General features: G+C 46.9%; 1 protein-coding gene across 3 annotated transcripts in view; it reads right to left on the bottom strand.

The window, feature by feature from the left end:
- Positions 1-1,771: 1,771 nt before the first annotated feature.
- The window catches only part of usp54a (ubiquitin specific peptidase 54a), a 34,511-nt gene continuing 23,195 nt past the window's right edge, over positions 1,772-13,087 (bottom strand). For 2 of the 3 annotated variants that reach the window (XM_023408572.2, XM_023408574.2), the window contains 10 exons: positions 11,392-12,082; positions 11,070-11,194; positions 10,645-10,809; positions 10,137-10,256; positions 8,603-8,786; positions 7,062-7,936; positions 6,583-6,680; positions 5,999-6,115; positions 5,109-5,346; positions 1,772-4,340 (listed from right to left, as the gene is read on the bottom strand). In XM_023408572.2, the coding sequence (XP_023264340.1) occupies positions 3,733-4,340; positions 5,109-5,346; positions 5,999-6,115; positions 6,583-6,680; positions 7,062-7,936; positions 8,603-8,786; positions 10,137-10,256; positions 10,645-10,809; positions 11,070-11,194; positions 11,392-12,082 (3,221 nt within the window). In that variant the 3' untranslated portion in view covers positions 1,772-3,732. The remainder of the gene's footprint in view (positions 4,341-5,108; positions 5,347-5,998; positions 6,116-6,582; positions 6,681-7,061; positions 7,937-8,602; positions 8,787-10,136; positions 10,257-10,644; positions 10,810-11,069; positions 11,195-11,391; positions 12,083-13,087) is intronic. The other variant, XM_023408575.2, reaches the window with a different exon arrangement.

Below are 13,087 nucleotides of genomic sequence, written 5' to 3'. Positions count from 1 at the left end.
TGCTGTATACAAGGAGAACAGGAACGGAAGAAGGCATAAAAAGTCATGCTGTAGTAAGGCAGAAAAAGTAAAAAAAAAAAATGAAATGGTATACTAAGGCATAAGAAGTCAAAAAACGTCATATTATAGTCAGGCATAAAAAGTCAGAGAAAAGACATAGTATAGTTAGGCATAAAAAGTTAAGAAACATCATATAAAGTCATAAAAAGTTATTAAAATGTCATAGTTTAGTTAGGCATAAGTAGTCATATTACAGTATCATAGATAAATGCGAAATAAAAAATCATAAAAATGGGGCATCATGTGGCGTAGTGGTCTAAGCAGGCGCCCCATGTGTAGAGGCTTCAGTCCTCGCTGCAGTCGGCCCCGGTTCGAGTCCCGCATCGGACGGCCCCTCGCTGCATGTCATTCCCCCTCTCTCTGCCTCCCCACTTCCTGCCTCTCTCCACCATACTGCCAAATAAAGTCATTAAAAAAAAAAAAAAAAAAAGCCCAAAAAAATCATAAAAATATCATAGTATAGTAAGGAATAAAAAGCATTGCTTATAATATTGTAAGTGATAAAAAAAACATAGTATGGTAACACATGAAAAAGTCATTGTACCGTAAGGCATAAAATCGTGATAGTATAATAAGAACTAAAAAGTCATAGTTTAGTAAGACATAAAAACTCATCATATCGTAAGGCATTAAAATATAATACAGGCTTAAAAAGGAAGAAAAAAAGTTATACTATAATAAGTCATAATATGTCATAGTATAGTAAGGCATAAAAAGTCATTGTACTATAAGGAATGAAAAGTCATTAAAAAAGTCATAGTATAATAAAGCATATGAAGGCTAAAAAATTGTATAGTGAGGCATAAATAGTCATAGTACATTAAGGATTAAAAAGTCATAAAAAGTCATAGTATAGTACATTAACAAGTCTATATTATAGTAAGCAATAAAAACATCATAGTACAGTTAGGCATAAAAATGTCATAGTATAGTGAGGCTTACAAATTAAGAAAAAAGTTATACTATACTAAGTCATAATATTTCATTGTAACGTAAGGCATAAAAAGTCATTGTACAGTAAAATCATCAAAATATCATTCTATAGTGAGGCATAAAAAGTCATTGTACAGTAAGGCCTAAAATGTCATAAAAAATTCATAATATAATGAGGCATAAAAAGTCAAAGTCATTGTTCAGTAAGGCATAAAAATATCATCAAAATATCAAAGTATAGTAAGGCACTAAAAAGTCATAGTACAATAAGACATAAAAAGTCAGAAAAGTCACAGTATAGTGAGGTATAAAAATGTCATAAAAAAGTCAAAGTACAGTAAGGCATAAATGTCATAGTATAATAAGGCATAAAAAGTTATTGTATAGTGAGGTATAAAAATGTCATTGCACAATAAGTAATAAAAAGTCATAAAAAAGTCAGTGTAGTAAGGCATAATTTAGGTATAAAAAGTCATTGAACAATAAGGAATGAAATGTCATAAAAAAGTCATATTATAGTAAGGTATAAAAGTAAAAAAAAAAAAGTCCTGGTATAATAAGGCATAGAAAGTCATTTGATCAAAGGGCACGAAAAGACATAAAAACGTCATAGTATATCGAGGCATAAAAAAGTCAGAATAGTAAGTCATGACATGACATCAAATTGACATGAACTTTTCAGTCAGATCCTCCTGAGTGAGAAAGAAGAAATCTGATTGGACGTCAGCGCAGGTGATCAGAGCGAGATGAACTCACAGACTCATGAAATAAAAGCAGATTGTTGCTCCTTGTCTCAACACTTTATTGCAAAAATACAGAATCTTTCTGTCAGCACAGCATGGAAACACAAGCCTGCAGAGACGGAGACAGTCCATCCCAGTGGACATGTTGACCATCAGAGCAGGATAGAGAGACATCTGCAGGTCCTGGTTCTGACTCACTTAGGTAAAACCTGATTTACCTGTGATTCACCTGCTGTGATGAGTCATCGTGTCAGCTGAGAAAACGTCTGTAGAATCAGCAGAAGAAGAAAAGTGAACTCCAAATGCTGCTCAGCTGCTGAGAGGAACCAGAGAAAACATTTTAATTCAGATTCATCATGTTTCTGTTTTTAAATCATCAAGCGTTTGTTTTCATCTTTAAACTGAAGCTAAATGAATTCAGAGGCAGGAAGTTAAAGGACGCAGCAGCTGAGCAGCTTCAACAGTGAATGTGATGATTTCCTACTAAAACAATCATCTAAAGAATCTAAACTTTAAACATTCTGTTAATCTGTTAATTTGTACAGTTTATCTGCACTGTAGAAAAATAAGATTCAAAAATACCAAAACCAACAGAATCAAATCTGAAAAAAGCAAAAAGCCAAAAGCAAAAAATAAAATAAAAGTTATTTTCTCCTCATCTGAATCTTTGACACTTTCTGTTGCATTCTTACTTAACTCAGGTCTGGTCTGACACACAGACAATCAATCAATCAATCAATCAATCAATCAATCAATCAATCAATCAATCAATCAATAAAGCAATCAATAAAGCAATCAATAAAGCAATCAATCAATCAATCAATCAATCAATCAATCAATCAATCAATATGTCAGCAGATAAGAGTTTGTGTCCTGGTTTTCAGCAGGATTTCCACTGTAATTATCATTATCTTCATTAACCTGCAGACTTCAGACCAGACGTGGGTTTGTTTGTTTTACGTCACCCGGAGCACTGGGTGGGCGGGGTCAGCACTGGGGGCAGAGTGCCCCTGGATTCTTGGCAGTAGGACAGAGGTCTGTCAGTCTGTGAACAACAGCATTCATGATTTAAGGTGATCCTTCATCTTCTACCAGACGTGGTCTGACCAGGTTGCGGTCTGACCCGGTCTGAGTAGAACCAGAGAAGCATGTCCCTGAACAGAGAGATGTCGACAGAAGCAGCAACAAGCTAAAGAGACTCTAGTCCAGCTGCAGGGAAACATCTGGATTTGTCTTTGTTACAGTAAAGTATAGAGATTCTTCAGGCTAACAAACAGGTCTGAAAACATGCTAAATATTAGCTGCAACTCCTTCAAAATAAAAGCTTCAGTTATTGATCTAAAATCCTCTAACAGGCTGTGGACTCGGCCCCGCCCACGGGGGGGCTGTCCCACACAAGGCGACTAACAGACTTTAGAAAACTAGACCAGGTCTACAGCAGAGTAACACAGCTGATCTGACAAGCTACAAAAATAAATAGAGTAAGTGGATTTCAATCAGAGTCTGGAGGAAGGAGCTCGCTCGACTTCCTGTCCTTCAGTCTCGTCTCATGTCTTTCACTTCCTGTTTGATGTGTCCAGATGTGAAGATCCAGCTGCTATCAGATCCACCACAGTCCAGAGTCCAGAGTCCATGAACCTGCAGCTGAAGTCAATATCAGACGTGAAGCTTCAGCTGCAACATGTTGATGATGATGATGATGATGATGATGAAGGTTTATGACAGTCTCCTATTCGATTTATTGAATTGATGACCAGGAGACAGCAGAGGTCATCTTCATCATCTTCATCATCTTCATCTTGCTTTACCTCCATTAGAAACCTCAGTGTTCAGTCCAACAAACACACACATGATGATGTCATAATGTTGTGATGCCATGATGACGCTGCAGCCCTCCAGGCCAATCACAGAGCTGTACTCTGCTGTCTGAAGAGACGTTGGCACTTTCTGAAAAAAGGACATGTGACTCTTCTGTTGTGTGGGGAGTGGGGGCTGATCAGCTGACCGGGCGGAACCGAGCCACGTAGGCGCCACAGGTCGAGCAGTAGGGGCGTGGCGGCTCAGCAGGAAGCTGCTGGCAGAGGGAGCAGAGCTGGGGGTCCCTGCGGGGCCGGGGGGCGGCAGGCTGGTGGGGGTGGCTCCTCTGGAGTGTCTGGTGGGGGCGAGTGGTGCGGAGGTCCCAGGTGGAGCTGGACTGGACAGTCCTGTAGTCAGCATCATGGCGCCAGTCGCTCTCAGGTGGGACGTCTAGGCGGAGTGGCTGGGCGGGGGCATCTCCCGGCAACCTGAGGGGGTGTGGAGCGTAGAGGGATGACCCGTTGACCTTACTGGGCAGCGATGGTTGCCGGTAGTGACCATTCCTGTTGGGGGAGCGGCAAGGGTGGGACAGGGTGGCGTAGAGACTCTGAGGACTAGGCCGGGGGGCAGGACTGGAACCAGCTCTGGGCCTGGGGAGGGAGGAGGAAGAGGAGGAAGGCGGGGCTCGCCGAGGAGCGCGGGGCAGAGTCCCGTAACTCAGCGCGACGCTGTGGAGGCCTTGACCTGAGAGAGTCTGATGCCGGTCAGACACAACCAGAAACTGCTGCTGGACCCCGGGTCCAGATCCTGGGGTGGTGGGGGTGGGGGTGGGGGTGGTAGGAGAAAGAGGTGAACTGTTAGAACACAGAGACAAAGACTCTTCATTAACTCAGATCAGCTGCTGCAGACTCTGACCCAGAGTCCAGGACCCTGTTCAGACTAAAACCTGCAGGGTGGGATCAGGTCTGGGTCTGGGTCTAGTTCAGGTCTTGGTCTAGTTCAGGTCTGGGTCAGGTCTGGGTCGGGTCTGGGTCTGGGTCAGGGTCAGGTCTGGGTCTGGGTCTGGGTCGGGTCTGGGTCTGGGTCTGGGTCTGGTCTGGGTCTGGGTCTGGGTCGGGTCTGGGTCTGGGTCTGGGTCTGGTCTCTGTGGAAATAAAAATAAAACTGGACAGGTACATGATGAGGTGACAGATCTGGATTCTACTTTGATGTTGGTGACTGTTTGTTGACTGTTTACAGGCCGTCGCCTTTGATCTGTTGAGTCTCTGTTTATTATTTATTAGTTTATTTATATTATTTACTCTGCTTCCTTTTTACTCCTCATCTTCACTGTTTATCTATAAATAAAGTTTGTTATTCTTCTTCTTCTTCTTCTTCTTGTTTTTGTTGTTTATCTCAGGTGGGACTCGGGTGGGACTCATACAGGGGGGGGCATACAGTGAATCTAGAGTCCAGCTGATCTGAGTTTAAGACCAGGACTGTCAGTCCCTGATATGAGCCCCCCCCTGAAGAAGCAGTGGATGGAGGGGTTAGGGTATGGGGGGGTGTGTGTGTGTGTGGGGGGGTGTTTGTTACCTGAGCGTCCCCAGGAGCTGAGGCCTGAGCTGTGGGGCCGTGATGTCTGCGAGGGGGGGTGCTGTGGAGGAGGTGCAGGAGCTGGGGGGCCGTGGTGTTGGGGTTGTTGGAGGTGAAGGTAGGTGGGATCTGTAGTGAAGGAGGAGGAGGAGGAGGAAGAGCTGGGGCGACGCAGCAGGGAGGAAGAGGAGAAGTGAAGGTCGGCGTGTTTGAGGGGGGGTCTGGACACAGAGGGGTCCTTCAGGAGGGGGAGGAGGAGGAGCAGTGAAGCAAAAGATGAAAGAAAAAAAGGAGGAGGAGGTAAAATGAAAGAAATTAACATGATGGAGGAAAAATATGAAAAATGACAAAATAAAACACAAACATGAGGAAATGACTGTGTCGTCATGGAAACCTCAAGGTCTGGTTACACCTGGAGTAGTTCTTCATCTTCAGAGTCTTCCTCTCTCTCCTCTGAGGTTGAACACCTTTTTTTAACACAGATCTATCAATCGATCACTGAAGATAATACCGGTCAGGTGTATTGATCAAGAAAATAACTGTAGGCCAGTAGACCTGGAGACCTGAACCACCAGTGACATCACACTGATCCACATCTACAGAACTTGAAGAACATGAGTGTTTATGACTCTGAGGTTCTGCTTTATCACTGTTCTATAGAGAACCAGAGAACCAGAGAAGAACTGTCATCAGCCCTGAGTGAAGAGCAGATGCTGAACCAGCTGCAGTTCCATCGTATGAACACAGGGTGGCAGCAGAGGACGAAGGTGATGATGATGATGATGATGAAACCAACATTAACCAAGGTTAATGTGTGTTTGTAAATAAATGAAAGGAAAGAGAGTGTGTGTGTGTGTGTGTGTGTGTGTGTGTGTGTGTGTGTCACTTACACAGCTGTGGGAGAGGCTGATGTGTTGGGGTCGTGACCCGATGACAGTGCCACTCAGACTGCGGGCGATGCGTCGCAGGTTTTCTGCGCTGTAGCTCTCGTCTTCACCTGACGACAGCTGGTCAGAGGTCAGAGAGCACAGGTCATTTACTGCACAGCACAAACTGGCAGTGGAGAGTCTGAGCAGAGACTGATAACTGACAGAACACAGAGCTGTGATCAGACATGTCTGGATGACACGATCAGCTCAGAGTCTGGGCCGACGTGGGGCCGACGTGGGGCCGACGTGGGGCCGACGTGGGGCCGAGACCAAACCTGAAGCTCAGAGTTTCTGCAGTTTCTTCTTCATGTTGTATAAAAGTCTATTTAATGACTTCCTATGTGAGCATAACCTCCAGCTGCAGATGTAATTATATCATGACAAATTAATGAGATTCACATTCTACCTGAATTTACTGCTAAAAGTTCAGTCCTCCTGGATCCTGAATGAGACTTAACCATACACCACACACACAGACACACACACACACACACACCACACACACACACACACACACACACACACACACACACAGTCAGTTGTACCTTATGCTGAGGTGTGACCGGTGTTCTGTAGGTATATCTCTCGATCTCTGCTGTCGGTGTTTTAGACCGTCCAGATCCTGACAGCATTCTCCTCATGCCTACACACACACACACACACACACACACACACACACACACACACACACACACACACACACATTAGATACTGTTGAAGATATTATGACTATTGATTTTAACATCTATTCAAGCTGACAGTGATTTAGTCGTGGTTGTCATGGTTACAGTTAACAGTAATATTCCAGTGTAAATCCTCAGAAACAGCTGTAGGAAATGGGACGTGTTTCTATTGGCCAACTCAGCTTGTCCACTGAGAGCTGAGCACAAGTGACCTTTGACCCGAGTCAGGTGACCTGACACCTGTCACCTGACTTCTTCTCCATCACAGAAGCTTCAGATGAAATGAATAGGACATGTGACAGCAGTGTCATGTGACCGTACCTGTACTCTGCAGGTCTTACCTGGTCTGTTGCCAGTTGGCTGAGGGCTGACTCCGCGGCTACCCCGGTGCATGCTGGGAGCCAGGAGACTGGCCTGGTATAACGAGTCCAGCTCTGACAGCTCCTCACTGGGCACCGCCCCTTCCCCCCCTGCTCCTCCTGCTGCATTCTGGGAACCGTAGTACCTGTTGACATTCTCAGCCCAGCGCTCCACGGGCAGGGTGTGGCTGTAGTCCTGGCTGGGGGGCGGGGAGCAGGTCCGACCATACCAGCTCACAGGAGGCAGGGGGAGGCTGGAGGGGGAGTCTTGGGGGGTGTAGGTCGGTGGATCAGGAGAATCAACAGCATCAGGTAGGTCCAGGTGTAAGCAAGACCAGTTTCTGGTGGGGTAGGTTGGAGGGGGCAAGACTGGTCTGGAAGTGGGGCTAGGTATAGGGGGTGTGGTCAGTGGCTGTCTGATGTTATATGGCTCCTCCGCCACCATCAGTTGACACCTGTCGTTGGCGCCGACAGGCGATGGGGATCGGGAGTATGGTCTGGGTGGGGGCGGAGCTTGTACTGGGATGGGGTCAGGGGGTGTTCTGGTCCACTGGGTGGAGAGGCCCGCCTCCTCAGGTGGAGGGGGTGGAGCCAAATCTTCCAGAGGACTCTGCTCCCAGGTGTCACACAGAGGGAGGGGGCCGGTGTTAGAAAAGGGCATCCCAGACCGAGAGCAGGGGCCCCCAGTCCTGCTGTCCTCCCTGGGAGAACCTATAGGGCTGGAGGCGGGGTCTGTTCTGGTGGGCAGGGGCTTAACATGGCAGGGAGAGAGAGGCGGGGCCTGCTGGTCCTGACTGGCGGCTGATTGGTCGCCCTGTCTGTTTGTCAGAAGTATTTTGAGCGAGAGAGGCTTTTCACTGCAGAGAGAGAGAGGGGGTGGGGTGGGGGGAGTGGGTTAGCAAGGTGTGTGTTTGTGTGTGTGTGTTTCTCACTCCTGAACTAGCTGTCGTCATGACTACACTTACACAATATCAGCGTGTTGATTATTAGAACTGAGTTAACAGGTCACCATAGCAACGAGGCCTGAGCATGAAGCTGCTGTAGCTGAAGCTCCTCCTCAAACACACCACAAGGAAACAACAAGAGCTGTGATTGGTCGGTATGGACCAATGAAGACTGTTAACAAGCTTCAAGAGAATAGCTTCAAGAGAAGCCCCGCCCACTGCACCTGGTACGCCACAGGCTTTATAAGAAACTCAGGAACCTGGTTCCAAGTCTGGTTCCTGCCCTTCAAACAGGTTCTGATGGTCCAGGTAGGATCAGAGTTTACCTGTAATGAACGTCTCTGATTGGTCAAACAGGTTAGAACAAGACCCGCTGGTCCTGGATCAGTTTGGTCCCTGGAGGATTCAGAAGGAGACCTGGATCTGATGAGTCCAGTTGTGGACACTGGTGACATCACTGAGGTCTGGTTTGATCAGACTGTTTCCAGCTTGTGGTGGTTTCTAAAGTCAAAACAGATCAAATACCTAGGTTCTGATGCTACGTGGCCTCTGATTGGTCGAGCAGACTACAGTTGGTACCTGCGCTGTTCCTGGAGCTGCTGCCCCTCCTCCTGCTGTTGCTCTGGTCTGCCTGCCTCTGACTCCTGTTGCTGCTGCTGCTGCAGTTGCATGCGTTGCTGCAGGCTGCGGGCTCTCCTCATGCAGCGCTGCAGCCGGGTCTGACTACTAGCTCCGCCCCCAGCCGCCGCCAGCCGCAGTTTGGCTGCAGCCGGGTCACAGGTCACATGTCAACAGAAAATACACAACAGAAAGAAAAACAAAGAATAAATAAGGAAAGGAAAAGAAGGATGATAATGGTGTCATGCAAAAATAAACTGACTGATGGTGTGTGTGTGTGTGTGTGTGTGTGTGTGTGTGTGTATGTGTCAGACATGAGGAATGACATCATTAAAAGATCAATAACTCAGATGAAATGATGAAATTATACAGACATTAAATCAACTGAATTATAAAAACGGACTCAGGTGACAGGATCGCTCTGATTAGTCAGTTTCTGTCACACCTGTGAACACAGTGACATCACTAACCAGAAGTCTGAGGGTCACATGATCAGACAGGTGGGACAATGTGAGGGACAAAGTGAGCTGTGAACTGATTACTCAGACTCTCTGTCAACATCTGTCAATCAACATCTGTCTGTAAACAAGATCTGTCCATCAACATCTGTCTTTAAACCTGTCTGCAAACATCTGCCTGTCAACATCTGTCTGTAAACCTCTGTCTGTCAACATCTGTCTGTAAAACTCTTCCTGTAAACATGTCTGTCAACATCTGTCTGTAAACATCTGTCCCAGTTTATCCACCTGTTCCAGCTCTCCCCTGCGGTGCCTGCTGCAGCTGTGTCCACAGAGCAGTGCAGGAGGATCAGAGACAGAAGGTAGATCAGGTTCCTGACTGTCTCTGGACTGTGGACCGGGTTCTGGGGTTCTGCTCGTGAAGGACAGTACAGATGTTCTACTGTCTCCTCTGTAGTTGTAATAACACAATCTCACCACTAGAGCTCTGAGTCTGAACCAGACCTTTATGAATCCAACTGTAGCCTCTGTATTTCACTGTGTCACATGACCTCACAGTTTAAGCTGATTGGTTGGTTTTCGACCAGAGACTGAAGACTGATCATGTGAGTTAGACGAACAGTTCTGAGTCGTGACAGTCCAGGTTCCACCTGTAACGTTTGAACAGACCTTTATTTAAACACTGACTTTTACATGACAACAGCTGTCAGTCAGAGAGGAACACATCTGAGTCCTGACCCAGACCTGATCCAAGACCTGCTGGGTTCAGGTTGGATTAGCTGAACTCAGCTAATGATCTGCTTAAGTCACTGCTCTGCTGAAGCCAGATGTTGTAAACCTCTGGTTTGTTTGATGCTCCTGGTTCATGGTCCAGATGTGAACCTGGTGATGTCATTCTACCTGAGCCTCAGAGACATTTCTCTTAAAGCAGCTTTCAGTCGAGTGTGAAGTTTGTTTTGCTGCTGTGACGACAAACTGGTGTGTGTGTGTGTGTGTGTGTGTGTGGGGCGGGGTCAGGGGCAGTGGGAGGAGCTTACAGACTGCTTCATTGACAGCCGACAGCGCGGAGGTGACCTCGCCCGCCTGCTCCAGACGCACTGACTGGTCCAGCAGGAGCTCCGCCTCCGACACACAGCGCTCAAAGCTGTCACCTTTACCTGCAGGACGGACGGACGGATGGACAGACAGACAGACAGACAGACAGACAGACAGACACACACACACACACACACACACACACTCACTGTGTGGGTCATTCTGTCTTTTATGTCAGCTCAGTCGAGCTCTTTCAGCTGCTCAATGAGGAACATTCCTATTGTCAAACCCCCATGAAACTCTGACCTGCGCCCAGTGACTGTAGAGACTCTTCTCAGCTCATGTTTCCTGACATCCACTCATTTAAAGTGAAGTTACATCATCACTCACTGTGTGTGTGTGTGTCTGTGTGTGTGTGTCTGTGTGTATGTGTGTGTGTGTGTGTGTGTGTGTGTGTGTGTTGTGTGTGTGTCTGTGTGTGTGTGTGTGTGTGTGTGTGTGTGTGTCTACCCTGGATCTGCAGCTGGTCCAGGTCCAGATATTTGCTGGGTCTTGGGTTGAAGCCTAGCGCAGCCTCTCTCTCCTTCTCCTGTCGTCGCTGCTGCTCCTCCTCCCTCGCTCTCCTCAGCACCTCCTCTTGTAACTCATCCAGCTCACTGCGGTCTGCAGGGGGTGCTGTTCAACACACACACACACAAACACACACACACATTCATCAGTGTCACAGTGACGGTGGAGCCAGTGTCTGATGTGATTTTAGCATTCATTTGCTGCATCACATCCAGATCTCTTCATGACACACACACACACACACACACACACACACACACACAGACACACAGACACACAGACACACACACAGACACACAGACACACACACAGACACACACACACACACACACACACACACACACACACACACACACACGTCGTACCGAGGCTCCCCCTACTAAAGGAGCTGATTTCCTGCAGCAGAGCGCCACTGCTCTTTGATCTGATGTTCCTCCATGACGGTCCTGACGAAGAGGAGCAGAGTGAAGACTTCTTCACAGTACAGTCCCTGAGGAGAGGAGAGAGAGAGAGAGAGAGAGAGAGAGAGAGAGAGAGAGAGAGAGAGAGAGAGAGAGAGAGAGAGAGAGAGAGAGAGAGAGAGAGAGAGAGAGAGAGAGAGAGTGTTACAGTTCACCTTGAAGTTCCAGACCCTCATTTAATTACTTTACACCAGGGAACAGACCTGGATCAGGTCCTGAGTCTCACCTGTCTCCCAGGTTCAGGTTCAGGTCCAGGCTGACCGGGCTGCTGCTGTTCCTCTCACTGCTCTCGTATCCGCTCTCCATCCTCTGGATCAGCCTGGGGGGAGGAGGAGGAGGAGGAGGGAGCTCTGCTCCTCCTCCTCTTCCTCCTCTGTGGCTGCTGGAGGAGGAGGGGAGAGTCCAAGAGGAGCCCGGCCTCACAGACATCACCTCGTGTGGGGCTGTGAAGGAGGCGTCAGCTCTCTCTGAGGCTGGAGCTCCACAGTCGTCGGGCAGGGAGGGGCCCAGCGGGCTGTACCCTGCCTGCCTCCTCCTCTCGCGGGTGAAGATGCTGTCGATGTTGAGCACTTCCCTGCGAGGCTTCCAAGCTGGCCGGTACCTCCCTGACCCCGCCCCGCCAGAGGAGCTGGACTTGGACTCACTGCTGGTGCTCTCTGCCTCCCAGTCATGGGGTTTGTTGGAGGAGGAGCAGGGAGCGGGGGTGGGGTTAGGGTGGAGGTGGCTGCTGGTGGAGGAGTTGATGTCAGCGAGGACGGCGGTCGGTAGAGATGAGGAGGAGGAGGAGGAGAGGGGGCGGCTGTGGAGGATGTTACTCATGGTCTCCTTAAAGTCTCGGAGGCGACTGGTGGAGGACGAGAAGGAGGAAGGAGGTTTGGGGAAATGACGAGGAACCTGCTGCTCCTTCAACGTCTCTCCTGGGGGAGAAGAGAGGGAGGGGGAGGAGAGGAGGAGGAGCAGGAGAGAGGAAGGAGGAAGAGAATTACACAGAGGTAAAAAATGGAGATCAGAGAGAGAAGGTAAAGAAGAAGAAGAAGAAGAAGAAGAAGAAGAAGAGAAGAAGAAGGAAGCAGAGGACGAGTGATGTTAATGTGACTGATACCAAACTGAAATGATTAACATAATACTGATGACACTGATTGATGACTCAGGTTAATGATGCCCCCCCCCCCCACCTGCTGATGAAGGTTTGTATCTACAGAAACTTGTTTCCTGTTTAAGCTGCTGATTCTTCTACACTTGTGAACTTGAGTATATGACTGATGATGATGAAGACGATGAAGGTCTGTGGTGCAGCATAATGGTGAACTGTTGTTCTGAGCAGGTTCCACTAACGTACAGGTCAAATCTACTGAGTCCAGTTCTATGTTAAAGTCTGTTCCTGTGGCAGGTTCTACCTGAGCAGGTGCACCAGGAGAACTGGAGCTGGTTTAAAGGTAAAGGGGGGTCACACCTGATCTGATCTAGGTTTTCCATGAAGTTCAATGAGAAATAAAAACTGCTTGTGGTTTTATTTTGAAAATGTCCTCACTTTAGGTTTTAATTTTAAAACAGAGTCACACAGAAGTGTTTATTAAAAACTGGTTTATGAGGAAACATCATTATATATAAAACAAGTCAGGATACAGTTTTCATTCTAAAAATTATAAATATGAATTTCAATAGAAATTATTTTTATTTAAAAGACAAACTCCAGCAGTTTAATTTAATATCCACTTCCTGGTTTTATTACAGCGACTGTTGCAAACATCAGACCAAACATTGAAAAAGCTGCAGGTTCATTTAATTCAAATAAAATATATATGTATTGTGTTTGTGTTTTTGTTTATTGTTGTTATTTATGTCTAAAATTAACTTTATATTTGTTTTAAGTGTCACGTTTGTTTTCTAACTGTAAAATGAGCCACTCATAAATATATATA

The sequence above is a fragment of the Seriola lalandi genome, unplaced genomic scaffold, assembly GCF_002814215.2.
Source record: "Seriola lalandi dorsalis isolate HSWRI2012SDOR001 ecotype SW California unplaced genomic scaffold, Sedor1 jcf7180002054368, whole genome shotgun sequence".
NCBI classification, from domain to species: Eukaryota; Metazoa; Chordata; class Actinopteri; order Carangiformes; family Carangidae; genus Seriola; species Seriola lalandi.
The sequence above is the reverse complement of the archived record's forward strand: the minus strand, read 5'-3'. Positions and strand labels throughout refer to the sequence as shown.